At 42.9% G+C, this 20965-nt stretch overlaps 1 protein-coding gene and 1 long non-coding RNA gene across 20 annotated transcripts in view; one reads left to right on the plus strand and one right to left on the minus strand.

Annotated features, from left to right (window-relative positions):
• The window catches only part of LPP (LIM domain containing preferred translocation partner in lipoma), a 629538-nt gene that overhangs the window by 21520 nt on the left and 587053 nt on the right, over positions 1-20965 (minus strand). For all 16 annotated transcript variants that reach the window (XM_074366117.1, XM_074366147.1, XM_074366073.1 and 13 more), the window contains one exon: positions 2915-3093. In XM_074366117.1, coding sequence (XP_074222218.1) covers positions 2915-3093 — 179 coding nt within the window. The remainder of the gene's footprint in view (positions 1-2914; positions 3094-20965) is intronic.
• LOC141577972 (uncharacterized) overlaps positions 14162-20965 on the plus strand; it is a 45359-nt gene continuing 38555 nt past the window's right edge. For 3 of the 4 annotated variants that reach the window (XR_012507676.1, XR_012507673.1, XR_012507674.1), the window contains exons 1-2: positions 14162-14367; positions 18862-18977. This is a non-coding gene — a long non-coding RNA (uncharacterized LOC141577972). Of the gene's footprint in view, positions 14368-18861; positions 18978-19712; positions 19901-20965 lie in introns of those variants that run through there. The other variant, XR_012507675.1, reaches the window with a different exon arrangement.

Here is a 20965-nt window from a genome sequence, read left to right on the forward strand (position 1 = left end):
AGATGGTAACTGAGTGGGTCCTTGAAAGATGGCCACTTAGGTAAAACAGGAAAGTAACTGTGAGTGTGTGCGTGCGTGCGTGCGTGCGTGCGTGTGTGTGTGTGTGTGTGTGCTGAGGGTGAGGGTAGGATACAGGCAGTCAGCCAGGGCACTAGTTTGAGCAGTCATCTGAAATGACATATGGGAAAGAGTTTCTGCCTAATAGGATGGAGGATTTGGGCCAACGCTGACTGAAAGTGGTTATGGAGGGGATGGCCCATTAGCAAGGCTTTAAAAATAGCATTTCAGATGCTCATTGCTCTGAGTACAGTCCAAGACCACCTGGGAGCTTGTCAGAAATGCAGAATCTTGGGTCCCCACCCCAGACCTACTGAACTAAGCTCTGCAGTTTAACAAGATCCCTCAGTGACTTAGAAGCACGCTGAAGTTTGGGAAGCCCTGGCTTAAAGAACAGGATTCTAAGCAGGTGAAATAAATCCTTTCTCCTGCGCCCCCTGCATCTCGCTGTAGCTTCTATTCCCAGGCTGCTCTAGTTACAGCCAAGCAGATCTTCCTTGAATGCAGAGAAGTCTTTCTTCACTCTGTGCCCTTCTTTCTTGCCTGCGTTATTCCTCCTGCCAGGAATCTCTATTTCCCACTGAAAACACTCTGCCTCCAGAAGCCTACTCCGGCCCCAGGGCCGAGTAATCTCTTCTGGCTCTGACAGCTCGAGCCCTCGCCTGTGCCCGCCTCGGCACGTGTAGCCTTTTCTGCCTGATACCACACAAAGTCTGCACTCACTCTCTCCCCTCCTCCTGGCAAGCTCTGCACTGACAGGGCCCCTCGCGACGGAGCTGTGCAGTTTCTCTCCTGGGGTCTCTGTCCTTCAGCACGTAGCACAGGGATTGGCACACAGAGGGCTCTTCATAGATGCGGTTGCACTGAACTCAAATACATTTCCCCAAAGCTCACAGAAGGGAGGCCCGCTCAGAATGGCCAAGAATCTGCAGAAGGCGGCCCGTCTCCTTAGCTTGGCAATGCCCTCCCTGGGCTGGACTTTCAACCGCTTTGCATTCCACTACTTTTAAGGCTCTGAAACAGAGTTCTGTAAAGTTTCTCTCTTATTTTTCTTTGGGAAATGGGAAAAAGATAAAAAAGCATTTCCTCCTGCATACCTGCCAATCACGCGGACAACTTTAAAAAAAAATTGTGTTTTAACTGGCCACTGAATTAGTGGTGGCGGGGAAGAGTTGGGAGTTTCAGATTATTTTTTCCCTTATAGTTGTTCAAGTCTGCTTTCCTGGAGCGTTCAGACCCACACACATCACCAGGCATAAGTCTCTAATTATGCCCCCAACTCCTAGAAATGAAAGGTAAATGGCATAGATATAAACTTGCATCTGTCAGAACTGATTTCCTGTTTTAACTGAGGGGTATGATATATCAGTCTTTTCCAGGAACAGAAACATCTGTGCTCTGATTCCATCTATCAGTCTTCCTTGGATGAGGGTAAGTCTAAGGAAGGAGATGAGCAGTGACAGAAACCACTCCCCATTGGTGTCTTTTCACCTCCTTTAAATAGATGCAGGGTTTTCTTTTTAATCATGTATAATTACAAGCTAAAAATATCAATAACGTGAAGTACAATTTATGCTGTGACTGCCCTTCCAGAGTGAGCCCTTCCTTGTCTGATTCAGGTTGAGAGTTCCTGCCTCTGGGGTTTTTTCATTCATTCAGCCTCACATCTTTTGGTGAGGTTTTTCACTTTCTTTGCTACTTGGAAAGTGGTCAGGAAATTCTTTTTTAAAATAGGAGTCTCAGATCCCCAAACTGCTTGTGGCAAGTACTTCCCGGTTGTTGACAATCAACAGAGCGGTGAAAATTAACCCACAAGGCTGCACATCTGGAGGCTGTAGAACGGATACCCAAACTGGTGAGCCATGCAAGCTTTACCTCCTTGAGAGCCTCAGGCTGTCCTTAAAGCCACTGCCCAGCAAACACAAGCCAGAAACCTCTGTGCCTGCCATTTACAGATCAAATCTATAGCTTTCATATGGTTCCTAGAAATCTGCAACAAATCTGATCCACCAATTCACTGACCATCAAACTGGCCAAATACAAATAAGTAAAATGCAAAACTATACAGTTTGCCTGAAAATCCCAGTTGTAATAAAGAGGGATCTCCACATGAAAGAAGTGAGAAAGTGGGGACATATTTTTCCAGGCCCATCAGTTAAGTGGTCTTGACCTTGAGGTTCTACTCTCTAATCGTCCTCAAAAGATTGTACCACGCTGCATTCACTTATTTTATTAGAACATATCCTGGGGAAGAGAACACCTGGCTGAGGGAGGAGCTTGGGGGGAGGTTGTAATTATGTTGATAATGGCATAAAACAGCCTCCAAATATGCAAGAGGGTTGCATTAGCAAGACAGACTGAATAGTTCCCCCAGAACCTTATCTGCAGAGTGGCACAGACATAGAGGTCAGCTCTATAGAGAACCCTAGGCTGTCATAAATGGGAAGCTTCAAGAACGGGCCTGGTCTAATGATCAAACTGAAGAGCTCAGAGAAACTGGGCAGTTTGTCCACTGTCACACCTCTTGTTCACATTTCAGCCAGGGAGGGCTACCCCAGGATCCTGCCTCTCTCCAATACACGTACTTTGCGGCTGAGTCAGCTTTCTTACAATTAGGGTCACACAAATACGTGATGGACAAGCCCCAGGGAGGCCGTGAAGCGGAGGCCAGGCCGGAGGACCATATGGATTACCTGCTAGCAATTCCTGCATTGGAGGAGGGAATAAATAAGCTCTTTTTAAAGTCCCACCAAATCCTGAGATGCTACTGTTCCAGGAAAGAAGAATGGGTAGCGTGGACGCCAGGCGCAAGAACAGAGCCCGAGAAGGGCTGCAGGAGGGAGAGGCGGCTGCCTACTTGTGGAAGTCCTCGATGCAGTGGATGAGGCCGCCAGCGTCCACGGTGAACGGGATCCCATCCAGGCTGCGGTGGCACATCACACAGGTAAAGCAGTGAGGATGGTAGGCCTTCCCAGTGGCTCGGAGGATCCGCTCCATGATGGGCTTGGAGCACACGCTGCACTGCTCCAGGGTGTTCTGGGGAGGAAAAGAAAAATGCCAGTGTTAGACTGGGACTTGAGCTCCACAGCCTGACAAGCACCACTGCAGAACCCATGGGCTCCCGTGCTTATCACAGCATTTGGAGGAAGGCAGAGTGTGTATCTTTATTACAGAGGGATGGAAACAGTTAGATGGAGCAAATGGCTTTGCTAAGGCTGTGCAGGTACGGGGTGGCTTAGCTAGGGTTTAGAACTCGTGTTGTCTGACTTCTACCCTCGTTCCTTTCCAGTACAGCAGGGGTGATGGCAAGCTTTTCTGTAAGGACTCACTTCTGGCTTCGTTACAGCAACTCAATTTTGTTGTTTAGGTGTGAAGGCAGCCAAAGACAGTGGGTAAGTAAATGGGCATGACTGTGTTCCAGTGAGACATAACTTACAGAAGCAGGATGGATTTGGCCATGGCTATAGTTTATTGACCCCTGAGCTACACAATCCGGGTTCTCCACTGGAAGTACACTTCATTATTCTCTCTCTCTCTTTTTTTAAATTTTTAAAAACTGAAGTACAGTTGATTTACAATGTTGTATTAGTTTCAGGTGCACAGCAAAGTGATTCCAATATATATAAAGTATTTCTTTCCCATTATAGATGATTATAAGGTATTGAATATAGTTCCCTGTGCTATACAGTAGGTCCTTGTTGTTTATCTGTTTTATATAGAGTAGTGTGTACATGTTAGTCCCAAAGTCCTAATTTATCCCACTATTAATTCCAGAACTTGAGTGGTCATCAAAACCCTAAGGACCTTAGCATTTTTAGAGGGAGGTTCATCTGATGACTGAGACTGGCAGAGAGCATGCTAGTTGCAGAACCCAGTCAGAGCTCAGTATCACCAACGAGGCTTGTGATCATTTAAAGCCTTGGTTCAAACACCATCACCAAGCTTAGTGTTGTGAACCCTTGATGGAAATTTTGAGCCTAGAGGGGTCCAGTTTTGAGAAGGTAATAAAGAAAGTCAATGTATCTGGCTTTAAAAATATGCTCAGCTTTAAAAATAAATCCCCTCCCCCTTAAAAAGGGATACTATTTACTCATAGAAGACTCAGAAAGATCAATAAAATTAGCTGTTCACTTTCCATCCTTGCCTAGAATCCCATACCCTCTTAGCAGACAGCCATGTTTCATGTGCAATAAGCTATATTTCAACTGAGATGTCTGGACTGATTCACTGAGTTTACAAGCTAGATTAAACTTGGCATGGGGATACAGTCAGACGGATACAGAGCTAGAGGGGATGTGGAAATCAAGGAGTAATTTCCCTCTTCCTATGAGAAGCTTTAAATGGGCAGAGGCAAGGAGCGCTGTAGGTAGGTAACTAGTGTGCTCATAATTCAACTGTAGCCATGGCCTCTGACTGGCTTCCTTGTTTCCATGTCTCCTCCTGTAACACTTCCCCATCCTCAGAGAAACTTCCAGTTTCCTTCCCAAAACCCAGAAGTGACGAAATAAGTTTCCTGTTAGAAAAACCATCATGGAGCTAGTTCTTTACCGGACATGCAACCTCCCTTTCTAGGCTCAGATCCCCTAATGTCTCAGACTGCTCACTCTTCTTCAGACCTATGAGAAACTTCCATACTTTGGTGCGTTGGCTAATGCCTTTCAAGGTATGGTCAGAAGGCAACTCCCCAGGGAAGCCTTCCTCAACGCCTTCCGTTGGACTAAATCTCTTCTTTTTCTCTCTTTCCTGAGCACTTAGTTTGTGCTATTTACAGCACTCACAGTGATCACTGTTTCACAATTATCTGCACGTATGTCCATCTCCTCTGCTATACTGCAGTTTCTTCAAGGGTGGGGACTATGTCTTAACAATCTATTTCTCTGTCCCATGCTACCCCAAGTGCACTACCTGGAATAAACAGAAACCCAGGATGAGTGTGTGAGAAAAGAACGAAGAAATGAATATTGTTTACATCCCACCCTGGCATCACAAGGCTGGCCCGATTCCCCAGCTTTGGAACCCAGAGGACAGTGAATACGCCACCAACCTCTCCTCAGAGCTGCGGTTGTCGGAGGTTCTGAAACTGCTTAGTGCGCCTCTGGCCGCAGTCTAAACTCATGGAAACTATTAACCTATTTCCCCCCCATTTTGAAGTGGTGGAACTAAAATAGCAGAGGAACATACGATGAGAGTCTGGAGATGCTGATGGTCTGGACAATGACGGCCCTGCTTCTTTTCTGCCCGGGTGATCTGAGCTAATGTGGCTGGAAACTGGCTTCCCACGGTTTGTGTTTTGCTCTTCTGTGGGCTTGAACTTTTATTTTTTTTTTTAAAGCCAGTCCTGTAACAGAGTTGAACAAACCAGAAAATGCTTGACCAGAAAATGTTTTTGTTTGCATTGAGGCCTGGCTGCAAAATTGAGCTCATTTACTCAAAACCAGCAGCAACATAGTTTCTAAGGAAAGTCAGTTTCTAAGGAAAGACTTCACAGTCCATGGAAGCGCTGTTTAAAGGGCACATAATCGGGGGAGAGGGTATATCTCAATGGTAGAGCGCATGCCTAGTATGCACGAGGTCCTGGGTTCAATCCCGGTACGTCCATAAAAAAAAAAAAAATAAACAAACCTAATTACCACCCCCCCCCCATAATGAAGGGGAAAGGATGGATGCCCTGAAGACTCAGGTCTCAGCTGTATCAGTCCTCCAGGTCCACAGGTTTTCTCACCTATGAAATCAGAGGCCTGGACTAGAGGAACTCCCAGAGCCCTCCTCTTAGAGTATTTAAGAATCTTTATCCTTTCTCTAAGAGAAGATATGTCAGAGGGTCCTGGTGAACCAGTGGAAGATGGAAAGGAGAAAATCCTTCATAATGTAGCCAGAGAGAGAGACAGAGTTGTTAGATGAAGAATGTGAACTGTCCCTCTGGACTTGTCAGCGTCCCCTGGATGACCTTAGGTAAATGATTTCTTCTCTCTAGACCTTGGTTTTCTCATCTGTAAAACAATGGTTAATTCCAGCTCTGCAAATGTATTACTCTCTGGTATGTCAGCATTAACAACAACAGGTAAAGGTCAGTGCTTCCATCACTAGAGACATCCTAGAAACAACTGGACAGCCCCTCATCCAAAGCTTGAAGGGAGGGCTCGTGTGTGAGACACCTTGCCTGCAGCCCAACCTTCACTTCACCTTACCAACTGGAACTCCAGTAATTGCTAATGGTAGAATTTTACACACCATAAAGGAAGATCTTTGTGTCTTCTTATAGAAGATTATTTTAAAGCCAGACTAAAAGATGCACTCTTTATATAAACATGAGGTTTTTCTAAAGTAGGTGAAAAGAAACGGTTAATAAATAAAATAGTATTTAAGAAAATAGACAGAGAAATAAATCTTCAAGCAAATAAGCAGAAGAAGGGTGTCTCTTAAGTACATCTACTCAATCACATCCTGCATGTGAAGCAGGGGTCCCAGGTGTGCTAGACGGGGAGTCAGGAAGGAAGAGCACCTTCCAGATCAGTAGCGTGCTTCGTGACACGGCCACCTCTGCGGCCCCTTCTCGTGGACCCCATCTTCCAGCTGCCACCCTGCACCCTCTGCTGCGTCTTTAGCAAGCTGCGTTCTTTTACGAGCCCAGGCCCCACATCCTCCTTTGTCTAGAGAATACCTCCTCCTCCCTCACAGTTGAGCCCAAATATGCCCTCTTCTGCGAAGCCTTTCCTAAGCCTCCCTTTGTTATACTCCAAGCAAAACAAGCCGCTTCTGCCACTCCCATAGGATTGTGCGAGGCTTCTTCCCCGTCACCGAGTGCAACGTACTTGACTGACGGCCTACGTCAACCGCCACAACCAAGCAGTGGCTGCCCCGCTCTCCCCATACGGAGCCATAGTCGTACGCTGAGTTTCCTGGGAAACAGGGATCTGCACAAAAGAAGTTATTGAAGAGTGTCTGTGAGAGCAGGGAGAGAGCAGGGAGCACCCGCTTGGAGGGAGGAGTTGAACTACGATGCAGTTACAACTAAGGCCTCTGATGGTTTTATGAACTCTGGGCTAGGCGGCTCTGCCGAACTGTCCTCCCTTGAAGCTAGGGGGCAGGGCATTTATACCCTGGTGCCAATGGATACAGCCGGCCTGCAAGGAGGAGAAATGATCTTGGATGAGGAGGTTCCCGTCAGTTGAGGGTGGTTACCAGAGAGGGACTCAGTTGTGAACCACCAAGCCACCATCAATCCCAGCAGCTGCAGGAGAGACAGCCCAGGCCTGAAGGGAACTGGCTGCCACTACAGCTCCCACAGCAGGAAGAATCCTTGCCCGCCCAGGGCCTCCATCGTCCGTGACACACATGAAGCAGCAGGTGATCAGATGTGAAACACCTTCTAGATTAAGCTGAAGGAAGAGTCTATATTTTATGTTTTTTAAAAAATTCTAGACACTGAGGATTTTTAGAAAGTGTTTTAAGCAGTTACTCTAATGAAAGCATGTTTAAAGAGAGATGTTCGCGTAGCAGAAAACATGTAACTGCTAAAAGGCACAACTTTTCTGTTGTGAAAATGATAGCAATACAATTGTGATTGAAAACAGAAAGTTAAGTGAAAATAAAAAGCAAATCACAAACAAATCTTGTACACAAAACTCCCAAATGCATCTGTTTTTAAAATTGAGATACAATCTGGTTGTAGCTTTTCTATCCTTGGATATTGTATAAATAACTTCTCTAATTCATAGGCAGAGGAGCTGGAAAGATCATGTGAATATAAATGAAGTATACAGGTAACACAAGCATTGACTACTAGTTAATGGAGAAAATAGTATTTCTAAAATTTATATATTTCTTAGGTGTATGTGTGTTCAATGTTGAGTACTTTAAATCAAGAGACATAAGTATTTGAAGATTTGGAAGACTATAAAGTATTGCCATTTAGAAATGTTAAAATTTTCATTTCATAAAATTAAAATGTGATCTTATATTCAGTCTTTATTGTTTTTTTTTAGGTACGAAAGCAATACTGGAACAGAAAAGACTCTTGGAAAGATAAGGGTGACATCTCATGTTCTAGATACAGTTTTGGTCTTGTTGTGATAAGAATAAAAAGGAAAAAAAGAGACAGAGTTATAAAATACTAAACTTTTTAAAGTCTTTAGAGATTATTCTAGTCCAAGAGTTTTCAACTCCCCTCACTTGCCTCCCTCTTCCACAATCCTTTGTTCAGGGAAACAGTTTATCAAGGAAACACATCCAGGAGTGTCCAAAATCACTTCTGCATGAAGAGTATGAAAGGATGCAGCCTATGGGGGATCCAGATAATACAGTTTAAAACCCATCCATTTGGTCCAACTACCAGATTCATGAAGGTGCAGAGAGAGAAAAGAGCTGGTGTGAGATTCTGAATTAGAGTGTAGGTCTCCCAGTTCCACACCCCGTGGATGACCCCGGTACTTTATCACGCTGCACCTACTCCACATTTCAGTAGATATGCTCCATATTACAGACGGTATTCAGGCTGACGACCTGCAAGCTACGTGCATGTAAGTCGAGGAAACAGGTTGAAATCTGAAGACAGTTTGTCTGCTCTCAGTTTCATTGGCTCCCCCAGGGTAAGGCAGGAAATCACTGTTGGATCCCCAGCATCTATGACAGTACCCTTGCCAAAAATTGATGCTCCACAAATACTGGTCAGTTCAGGAGCTAATAAACTGTGGATAAGTACTCGACATAAAATACTATTGTATTTAACCACGCAAAACAGCTCTCTAGTCCAGAGCTCTCAACGGGGAGGTTGAGACGCAGTGCGCCTCGAGTGGCTTCTGGGCGTCCCACACTTGGAGGTTCCATCGGCCCTGAGCAGTCACCTTGGGCCAGGAGAAGCCTCATCTACTTATTCCAGTGTGCTGAGTGAAGGCCGTCATTTCCCACACGCATCATGATGGAAAAAAAGGCTGGAAAGCACGGCCCAAGTCTAGGCGTTCGCAGCAGGACAGCGATGCGGGACAGTAAGACGAGAACAGGGCCGGGACTGAGCAAGCTCCTCTGAAATGCCACTGACATTATTTAAGCTCAAATAGCTGTATTCCCTGTCTTAATTTTGGAATACAAACTTATTCTTGATTCTGATAATCAAGGCTTCACAAATCACGACAGTACTTTTGGGTTTCCTTTGTAGATGGAGACATCATTTTATCTTGGTAGTTTTTCTTAGAAGCCCACAGTACAAAGTCACCCCACACAGCTCTGCCCCCCAGTGAGGCAGGCATTTCTTATTGAAAGTTTCCTGGCATCTTCCAAGTGTCCTTCACCTGTTTCTATATCTTAATCTAAATCGATTGTATCTGTATTTATATCTACCGTGTGTTGTAAAACAGACAGAAAAAAGTCATAGTAAGCCTAGCGACTTCCCATCCCTATGACTGTGACTTTCCAGTTAGAAGCGAATTCCTCCTCTGCTAATGAGAATTGTGATTCTTCAAAACAGGGAAAAAATTTGAGTCAATTCATCCAATGGCATCAAACCCTTAAGAGGTATTTTCTTCTGATGGATTTACCGCCCCCCCCCAAAATGACAGCTATGAAACAGGTAACTGATGATTCATTAAAGAACTCTTTGACAGTCTTAGTTTTCGTTCACTTCTGCTCATCTTTTCGAGCACAACTCTTGGCATCCAAAGCCTATGTTATCTCAGGTTTCTGACAAATCCCCTTTAAAGAAACTTTTCACATGATTTTCTGATGAGCAGAGCTGCCTCCCACTTAATTCAGCATTGCAGAAAGCCTAAAGAGGGGAACAAAGCATTCAACATCCTGTCAGGGACAGAGGAAGAGAGAACAGACAAAGACACCACTGCTGCCCTCAGAGGTTCCCGAATCAGGAGAAGTAGACACTTCTATAAATAGCTGATTAGAGGCACAGGGCACAACAAATTGCTATTACAGAGGAATGAGTAATGTGTGATGGGAACACAGAGAAGAGAGTGATTTCCTATAATGGTGAGGGAACAGGCGATATGGTGGTGGTATATGATTCTGGGAACCTGTTCCAGGTGGGATTTGAGTTGACTCTTGGGAAAAAAAAACACATTCTAACAGTCTTTGGAATTAATGTTGTGTTATAATAAAGGTCTTCATTATACATGAAGTCCCAGATATGCCTACGTTGAGAGAAAATTCATTTCACAGGAAGAATATTGTAACAAAATCAGTATATTGGGCAACATTGGTGAAGGGGAACTCAACATTGCCAGAGATTATTGTCTGTATGTTAAACTAACACAAACAAAACACATGTGTGACTATTAACGTAGTAACTTGGGAAAACAATTCTTATAAGATTTTCTGTTTATACTTGGACTAAATAAACTGGATTTAAGATTAAGAAATGTGTCTTAAAACCATAAGGGGAAAAGCCAATAGGAAGCACAAAAAAATCAGGACAATTAGATCATTTTGTTCAATTTTGCCATGAACCACAAATCACATTCTTCACAAAGTAAATAATGCCCTGTTGTTTATTCTGAAGCACTTGGGTTGGGATTACAATTAGAGCTTTAGTGAATTAAAAAACAAAACAAAACACTAAAGAACATTTAGTTTGTCTATATCTAAAGACCCAGGGAGGTACTATTTTACCTTAAAATGTGTAGCCCTTGTAGGACATTAGTGTTTCCAAAACACTCACCTTGAACGTCTCCTAACCTTTGAAAGACGTTGGGGTGAGGGAACTCGTACTTAAGGAGTGTGTCAGACCTTCGTGCCAGAGCTACATTAAAAGATCACAGCACTCCACTGAGATTACTGTGAGAGGGAAAAAAGGATTCTTGAAGGAATCCTGTGTATGGTACTCTGGGACAACTAAAGTTTAGTAAGTGTACACAACCAGGATCTCATTTAATCTCCACAACAAGCTATCATAGTAGGTAGAATGGAAGAATTCGTATCCCTGCTGTACGCCACGTGGCTATATACATGGTTGGGTTTGAACCTATGTCTTTTACGTCCAAAGACAACCTTGTTCATTCTTCTACGCCACACTGTCCTGCAATGAACAAGTCTTCCCTGTGTCTTTCTATCTAGTTCCCTGTAATGGCGATTGCACACTGCATGCAGTTATCCGTCTTTAGCAAACTGCTGAGCTATAGCCTTTCACAGATACATAGCTTGCTTGAGCTTAAAAAAACTTTTAAATCATCTTGTCCACCTCCCTCCCCTTACATCCTAGGACAGTGTATTCAGGAAGCTGATTGCCTGAAGTTGTAAACTAGTGGAAGAGCTGAGGTCAGGACCTAGTGCCTTGGTTTCTAGATTGTGCTCTTTCCAAACCCCACACTAGATGCTTTTCGGAGTACGAAAACTTCTTTTTGGTGTTCTGGCCCTTGTTAACAATAAGAATATGACAACTCTTGTTGATTAGTTATTGACAATTATTTACATGGCCAGTGGAAAATCATTAGGTTGAGGATATTACATTACTTGGGTTTTTGCCATTGTCAAAACAAGGAGGTTGTCTCACACTGATAAGTATGGGTGTTCTCTGGCCAGTAACGCAGAGGAGCTAATTTTAAACTTGGTATTATGGTCTGTCTTGGGTCCAGCTTTTAGTTCTTGCTATTTGGTACTTGTAAATAAAGGTATTATTAGACACTCAGACTAGTTCCACTGAGGCAGACACTTTCCAGAGTAGCTGGAATTTCACAGCATCTTGAACAAAATTCCATTATCTGAGTGTCAATTTTCTCATCTATAGAATGAGATATAATTATTCTGTCCTGTCTACCTCCCAGAATTGTGATAATTAAATGCGATAAGAAATGTAAGATGTACTCTTCAAGAATGCAAAGAGATGTAAAAATACTGTTATGCAGTTCTTTTCTCTGGGCAAAACTACTGTTCCACGTAAGGAGAGACCCTAATTATTGGTTCCTCAGTTTCTGACTAATCAACTGAGCCTACTTTGAGTTACTCTTATTACTGAAGAGAAGAAAACACGATGTGTACGCACAGACATCCATCATCCTGTGCATACTGAGTTTGAGAAATAGTGTTTTTCCTTCAGTTTTGTTGTTTTATTTTCAACAGATACTTTTCTTATTATATTTTTACATACTTGGAATACCTAATAAGTGATGGACCAGTTACATATCATGCATTTCGAATGTATACAGAGAAGTCTCATAGAGTTTACTACCACATACTTGGCAGGGACTCCAGCTAATGGCTAATCAACTAAGCCCCCGATCCCCGTGCCTGTGAGGCACCATCTTGACAATCCTCAATGTTGTCTTCAGTTTAGAGTGCACAGGAGGCCCTGATGGGGAAATGACTTCTCTTTGGGTCCCAATGCTAACCCCAGTACAATATGAAACTGGAGTTGTTAAAATAGATGTTTACAGAAACCCTGTTTGGTACAGTGGCCAAGAGAAATGACTCTAAGCCAAGGGCTGTGCTCTAGTCTTGCAGAGGCCAGCCACTGGCAGTGAGGCTTGTCAAAGCATTTGCTTCTCTGGGCCTAAATTCCTTCTTCTATAAAATAAGAGACTTAAGTAAATAGACCTCTTGGTCCCTCGAAGCTTTGAGGGATGAACAGAACTTTTAACAGGGCAGGGCTCTGTGTCTTGTTCACTGCTTCATCCCCAGTTCACTGAAAAATGACCGGCACATAGAAGGAACTCAATAAATATTAAGTCAATAATGAGTGATTGGGAATAAATACTCCCAAGAGTCATCCAAGTGTGCCTACTCCCACAGACATACCCAAAATTCCATCACCATCCTCAGATGGCCTTCCATCACCACCCTATGTGAGCACCCCACCTCTCCTGAGTCAGACTCTATCTCCTGATCTCCTGGCCCTGGTACTAGCTTCACAGTCCTTATCACTGTCTGATATCACCAACTGCATGTTGCTGACGTGCGTATTCCTTATCCACCCCCCGCCAGTCTGCAGAAGACCCTACTGCACTCACAGCCTTTGGAGCAGTGCTTAACATAGAACAGGCACAAAGTATTTGTTGAATGAAAAAAGTAAATGACATTAAATTACCTAACATCTAAGGTCTCCTCCAGCTCTTGAGTTCTTTGGTTCTATCTCAGCAAGAGTATATTTCTCAGAAAAATTAGTGCTACAAATTTTACTAAGTGATCCAAAGTTAATCACACAACACACTAGGTAAGACAATGGTCTTTCGACTTACAGTATTTGTCTACTGTGGGTAACTGACCCAGCCAGGGGCAAACTCTAAAACTAGGGTTTAAGTGATGATGTTTTCAGCTGCATGTATACATAGTAATGACTGCCCGCCTGCACATTTCGGATCAGAATTAAATCCACTATGAATCATCCATTAGAATCAAGATCTGCAAGCAGAGACTAGAATACCATTCCGCTCACGTGTCGGTTCCCTTCAGAGCTGCCTGAAATTCAGCTCTGCCAAGATGTTTATTTTCTACCTGGCTTTATGAATTGCAATTACTTCCTAAATTATAACAAGCCACAAGTGGTCTGAGCCAAACAACCAAGGTCACAGAAGGTCTCTCCTTGTACTTCTGGGGATAACAGAAAAACTTGTTTGAACTAAATGTGATCCACTTTCAAAAGAAAGAAAACTTTAAGCCTTCAACTCCTGGGAGTGGCAAAGAGAACAGCCAGAGGGCCATGAGCTAACTTCCATTCTCCCGAGATCATCTGAACAGATTTGGCAATGACTTGGCTTCTGTTGAAAACAAGTCCTTCTAATTATACTCCTGCCAGTGGAAGACAAAAGACAGCACCATAGTTTAGAAAGGCCATAACAACATGCCAACATCATGGCCGCAACTGTGTAGTTTCCTTCTGAGCAGAGTACTGTTGACGTGTAAGTCAAACACTGGGCTCTGGCACCCCTTCATGAGAACATGACCTTCCTAAGAGCCCACAGGGAAGCTGGTGAAGTGATTTGCTTCCCTTCAACTGTATCTTGGATGTAATATTTTCTGACACTAGAAATAAAATAATTCCATGTTTTGGTTCCTCTCTCCACCCCACCATGCCAAAAATAGTTTGCATTAAGTAGATAAGAAAGGCAGAGACGAAGAGTATAGGGTTTTCCATTCTGCATCTGCTGAAAGACAAAGGGGACAGAAAATACAGATGTCTTCTCTTCGCTGCTACAAAAGGGTGGGGGGCGAACTCTTTCAGCGTCTCTGGAATGCAAATTTTCTTTCACAGTTTAGCAGTCTTTTTTGGATTTCAGCACAGTGAACTAACACTTTCCTGGATTCCAAGACCTCCAGAGAACCAGATGGATGAGAGGAATTGGGAAAAAAAAGAACCCACGCTACTTGAAAAAGGTATGAATTTCTCACTCTGCATCTAGCCAAAAGCACTGAAAATTAGAAGAGCGAAATCACTTTTGGTTTGTTCAAATGCATGCCATCCTAGAGTTGTTTGTGGTGGATTAAAAAAAAAAAACACTAAACTAAAGTGATTTGGTGGTTGAGAGTCTGTGTTCAGTTTAAGCTAGGAAGCAAACTTTAACAGAGATGATATGTTTACTATCAAAAGCAGGAAAGAATGTGGATGGAAGAGATTACACAAGAACATCATTCTATGTGCCAATGCTCTTAAAGCCAGTGACTGCTCCCCAGTGCCAGACTTTCAAGCTTGACACTCAAGGCCTTTCAGGATGTTGTCCTACCTCCTCTTTCCAGGCACCTATCCCACCATTCCCCCAACACAGTCTTCATTCCTGTCAATCCAAACTTTTTAACACTTCACACACCTTGTTCTTGCATGCTTTTACATCCACTATTGTCTCTGCCTTGAAAATGTCTTAACAAGTTAGTTGGCTCAACTTTCAAGGCCCAGGGCATGTAAATGGAACCTCCCTTATTAATCATTCCCCTACTTGTCTGTTCTTTCACGGCACTGTTCATACCATCATTATATCAGGGACTGTGTGTGTAGTCCATCTGTTTATATGTTATGGAAAATGCTGTCACCAAGTGCACCTTCCAAAGATGATGACATCAGCACACATCTCATCCCACATATTCTTCTTCCAGTGTGACATCGACAGTCCATAGAGAGATGAATGCTTGGGAGGGCATTTGTAACTGCTCGGTCAATAGAAAGCTGTAAAGGTGATGCCCTATGACTCTTGATACTACTCATAAATGCGATATGGTTTTCTGAGACACATACCGTGAGGCCCTGAGTTACCGTGTTAGAAGCTGAGCTACCTTGAAGCTGCCATACTGAGGAGATTGCATGTAGATGGAGGGCGATGCCTGGAGAACCCCGGTTGTCCCAGAAGAGCTATTCAAGTATCCCCAGAAGGGGCACCAGACATGTCGCTGAAGAAGGCTTTGAGAGAACTCAGACCCAGGAATCTCACGAGAGACCTCAAGACAGAATTCCTCAGTTGAGATGCTATCAAATTCCTGACCCACCAAACTGTGAGGGATAGTAAATGGTGACTGTTCTCTTCACCCACTAAGCTTCAGAGTGGTTAGGCATGTAGCCATAGTAATTGAAACGTAAGTACAGTTTCCATGTTTGATTATGAGCTCTTCAAATATAAGGATTAAAACATATGTTTCTAGCACTAAAGAGGGTGAATGAAACATGGAAGAGATTGTTTATTGAATAAATACTTGAATGAAAGAATATTAACTTTTGGACACGTCCACATAAATTAACGTCTTGTAACTTTATGAGGCTAGTTAAGTTTATACAGCTAGGGCATTCTAAGCAATAATAATGTCCAAACCATATGAATGCAAAATAGATCTTCCTCCTCCATACAAGGGACAATGTATTTTTCAAATCTGGCAAGCTACTGTTTATTCCCAGTAATAGCATGAGCATAAATTGGTACTGGAATATATGTATACAATTCCTTTTCTTCAAAAGTTTCCAGTACTATTCTTAACATCTCTACATGTGAAAAGACAACGCTTTATTTTAGCATTGGTATCAATTAATAAAGATGACTTATCTATTTAACTGTACAATCAAAGACATAAAAATGTCACAGAAAACATGGAGTAACATCAGAGTGAGGAGGACCTTAGGGGACATCTGCCCCAGCCAATCTGATCCATAAATCCCCTCTGTGACATCCTCAGTCAGTCAACACTCGTCCAGCCCCTGGGACTGCTTGTATCACGTCCAGTCACAGCAGACAGTCTTGGATGTTAGCCTCATTAGCCCTACTGGCTGCCCTCTAAGGACAAGTCTGTTGCCTTTTCTATGTAACAGAGTACTGAAAAAATTGTCCCTTTCCTCAGTCTTCTCTTTATTGAGATTAAACACCTGGATTCCTTCAACAATTTCTTATGGGACATGATTTCTGTCATCTTGCCCTCCTGACTGCCCTCCTCTGCACAGATTCCCTTGAATGCGTGGGGCCCGGAAATAAACACAGGACTCCAGGAGCTGCAGGTTCCTCTTCTCTACAGCAGTGCAGCCATAGAGTACATTTCCTTTTCTGTGGTCCCATTTATTATTATTGATCTTGGGGTCAAACTGTCTCTCCTACAAATCTTTTTTCTTTTTTTTGACATGATCCAGATAACTAAAAACTTTAGTTTTGTATATATATAGTTCTATATATATATATATAGAAGTATGCTCAGTTACAATGTGTCAATTTCTGGTGTACAGCACAATGTCCCAGTCATGCATATATAATACATATATTTGTAAAAAATTTTAGTAGTATTAATGACCATATTTTATTTATTTTCCTCACATCCTTTACCTTAAATCAGTAAGTTCAGGTCAGATAAACTTCAAGAGCTATAGTTTTGCTACTATTAAAAGATGTCTGACATCAAAAATCAGCATAGCTTTCTTGTTCCTATGTCGCATCAGCACCAGGTTCTATCATTTTGCCCACTAAGTGTTTTAATTCCACCCATCCTTCTCTTTCTCTACCATATTATTTCATCACCTCCCTCTTAGGTAATCACAGTAGCCTGTTTCTCTCTACTCCAGCCTATCACCATGTTGATTTGCCTACAACACCTCAGCACATCAGACTCATCCACCAGCTTTAAAAATGAAAGATTCCCAGGCCACCCCCAGACCTATTTAACCATTACCTCTGGGGTCGGGGCTCAAGCATCCATCACTTTAAAAAAGTTCTCTGATTGTGCCAGAACTTCCTGATCATTCAAGATGGGCTGAAATTTGAGTTTTTGTAAAGCAAAACAACAACAACAACAAAAAAAAACTGAGAGTGCATTTAGATAAATTTATTGTGGGTATCTGGAGAAGAGTTTTGTTAAGGATTTTCGATTCCTTTCAATTACTTTCTGGGAAACTGAGGTTGTCTTAGAGGAAACCTAAAGAAGGAAGGAGGAAGGAGGTGGGAATGAACACCTGTAGCACTCGACACCTATTCCTTACTGAAGCACCGGGCAAGGCCCCACCTGGAAACGCATGAGGTAAGACTTGAGGCTTTAACAGTATCCATAGGTCTCAAGTCAAAGTTTATGTCACTCCATGGTGGACACACACGTAACAGTTAGACAAGATCGTTAATCTCTAATGATTAATTGCAATCAATGCCCATGGAATCTCATGGGATGGAGAGTAACATTTTATGATTTATGATCATAAACATTTAAGACTCATGTTCAAAATCTCCCTATCAGGGCCAGGATTAGGTGAAGCAAGTCAGGCACCTAGGGAGCAAAATTTAAGGAGGTGCCACTTTCAGGGTCCTCCAAGTGCCTGAGAATCTCAGTTTGGTTCCCAGGGACCTCGCTTCCCTTACCCTAGTCCCAGCCCTGCTGCAGGCTTTGTATTAACATATTTCCCCCATAAGAAATTCTACCTAATAGCTATAACCCATTTTAAATTTGTATTTTAACATTGCCCATTTCTTTCACATCATCTGAACTAAGGGCCGTTTCTGCTGTTTCCACTATGAAACATCATTTACAGTAATAAGCCCACTCTGGGCATTTCACACCTCCCCGTTTCCTTACTTGTTCTCTTGGTTTCAAGGACAGATATTTGCCCTGAAAAACCTGTTAGAGTTCAAGACGAAGGGTATGAGACAGACAATGAAAAAAATGTATCGCCTCCTTCAGTCATAATAATAAGCTTTTGTCCTTTAGTACAGTACTTTCTAACCAGCTAGGCTACTGACCTACAAGTGTATTTTCAATAGTCTTGTCAATATTTTCCCAAGCCTTGAACTACAAAGGGTCACACTGAACACACTGTCATCTTTCCAAAGCCTTCTCTTCTGCCTGTGTTTCTGATTTTATGGGAATCCAACTTATCATCTGAAACAAAAACCTGAGAGTCTTCTTTGACTTCATCTCTCCCATCCCTTACGCATCCAAGCCATCAGTCAATCTGTCCTTGTCCTCCTCTCCATCCCCACTGCTTGCACCCTCTTCAGGGTCCCATCATTCCTGGCTGTCAAACTGCAACGTCATCCATCAAGGGTCTTTCTGACACAGGGTTTGCTCGACTCCAGAAGTCTCATATTCAAATACAAGACCCAGAAAGGTATCAGTGAGTGATGTGTAAGAAATAAACTGTGGGGGCGGAGCACTGTGGCAAACTGCAGAATGCCTGCCTCAGCCACAGATGAAGGTGCTTCTCAGTTTTAGCTGATTGTGACCAGGCAGAAATCGGGAATGCCGCTTTTTAGCAGAAGCTGGAAATCTGGATTTTTATGTGAAATCTCCAAAATTTTAGTTTGCAATTAGTTGAACAATTTTTAAAAAATCTTTTGAATATCAACCAAAACATATCCCCCTGGAATCTGACAGGACAGCAGCCAGTGTGTGACCTCTGCCCTACTCTACTTGATCCCCTAGGCTACCCTGTCTGAGTGTACTCCTACAGCATGGACAGCATCACATCTCTGCCTTACCTAGAAACCATAAAAAGATCGCTCTACGCCTACAGGGGAAATCCAGCTCCTTGCAGCATGGTAAGAACTTTCACAATTTTGACACTACAGGACACTCAGCCAGCCACTCCTCTTATGTAACCTACATTCCAGCCAAACCAGATGCTTCCCTTTCCCTGAACATGTCCTTAACTTACCCCCTTGGTAGCCAGATGTGCCCTCTTCTGATGTCTTCCCTGAGTTAGTCCCTCTCAGGCAGAACTGGCTGCTACCTCTTCTTCATCCATAAAACATTTTCAGGTACGCTTTTGTGGTATTTTTACACTGCGTTCTGCTTTTTTGTACATTTATCCCTCCCACCCTGTTTTGAGGTTCTTGAAAAGGGACCAAGTCCTACCCGTCTTTGGCATCCCCGGGCACAGCGTCTGGTACAAAACAACAAGGATGCAATAGGAACACTGACTAATGAATGACTAAATAGAAGCTCAAATGCAAAAAAGCCTGTGTGTTGATTTTGTTGAGGTTAACAGTGTAAATCCTCCTCTGGTTTGGTAAAAACTAGAAAAGCTGGGTGTAGAAGACAAAAGGTTAGCCTGGAAGTCCAGGCAGCAGTTATAACCACCTTCCTTGTCTGAGGCAAGCACAACAGTAAACACTTTGCAGCCGGGCAGCATCTTTCTGGGATGGGCTCTCAGCCCACTGCAGATAGGGCCTTCTTCACCTTGTGTCTGAATCAACTTGCTCCTGGGTCGCAGAGTCAGCCTTTGACAGGGACAAGAGAGCTCCCGTGTCAGAGCACACTGTCTCCATTAACAGCGCTCTTCTTGTCAAGGATACACCAGAGGAAATTTATGAAAGAAGCTGGATGTAAAGACCTGCTTAGATATGTGTCTCACTTGTGTGCGATCAAGAAGAACAAATGACAAGCGTTCCAAACAGTGACCTGAAGAGAGGACAGTCCAAAATTCCAGATAAATAATGCGTCTCTTGCAAGCAAAAATTCACTTTATGGTGTGGCCTTTTTTTTTGCAATTCACTCTAATCCTCCCTCAAGCCCATTGAATTTTTAAATCTCTCCCAAGCATTTTACCATCCGCCCTCACACTTTCAAGTGACAGGAGGATGATTTTCAGATGCTCGGGCTGTGTGGGCCTCGACTACACAATCAGGAGACATCTATCCATACAGAGGTCTTATCTCTGCCATGCAGTACAGAGTGTGGTCACTCAGTAAACGTTCTGATTATGGCCCTCCTGGTCCTTCCCTGGAAAACCTTTAAAATATGATTTTCTGGAGCTAATCACAATTTGGTAAGATATAAGACAATAGTGAAAGGTCTTAGATTCCGTGAGTGTGAAGTTTACATTTTGTTTTGGAAGTTCCAAAGTCAGAGATTAAAATTTTAGGCTTTAATTTTGATGTCATAATGAGAAGTAGCAGAAACGACAACTCCAAAGTGACTGCATTACAACCTTCATCTGGTTCCCACCTTACATGCCATGAATTTTATATGTATTACCTAAGATCCTCAAAACAACCTTGAGAAATAGATATTATTATTCCCAATTAACAGATAAAAATATTAAGGCTGAGAGAGGCTAAGTGATTTTCCAAATTCGCTCAACTGGAACATAGCTGGGCCAAGATAAAAAATTAGCCTTTCTGACTCTGCAAGTCCATGCTCTTTCCTGTCCAAACTACTGTGAAGAATGTATCCAGGGAGATGGATAATAAAAATGATAGATACTTCCCAAATCCATTTTTGCTTAGAGATGCAATTCTGAATTTTCCACTATGTACGGGTAAATATACTAACCTCTAAACTCCCTTGGTTTCCAAAATAATTATATTATTGACTTAAGGAAAGCTGGAAAAACACCCTCCTCCTTCACTGCCCAACTCCCTCCAGCTCATTTCATTCCAGGGACAGATATTATTTCTTAAATCGAAGCAAAGTTTGCCTTTAAAATAAAAAATTCATAGAAAGCATTTCCCGTAGGGAGAGGGATTGTGTTTCAAAGGCCCTTTTTCCCTGTGAGTTGTGACGAGAAGGAGAGGGGTTATTTAGT

Source organism: Camelus bactrianus, chromosome 1 (assembly GCF_048773025.1).
Source record: "Camelus bactrianus isolate YW-2024 breed Bactrian camel chromosome 1, ASM4877302v1, whole genome shotgun sequence".
Lineage (NCBI taxonomy): Eukaryota > Metazoa > Chordata > Mammalia > Artiodactyla > Camelidae > Camelus > Camelus bactrianus.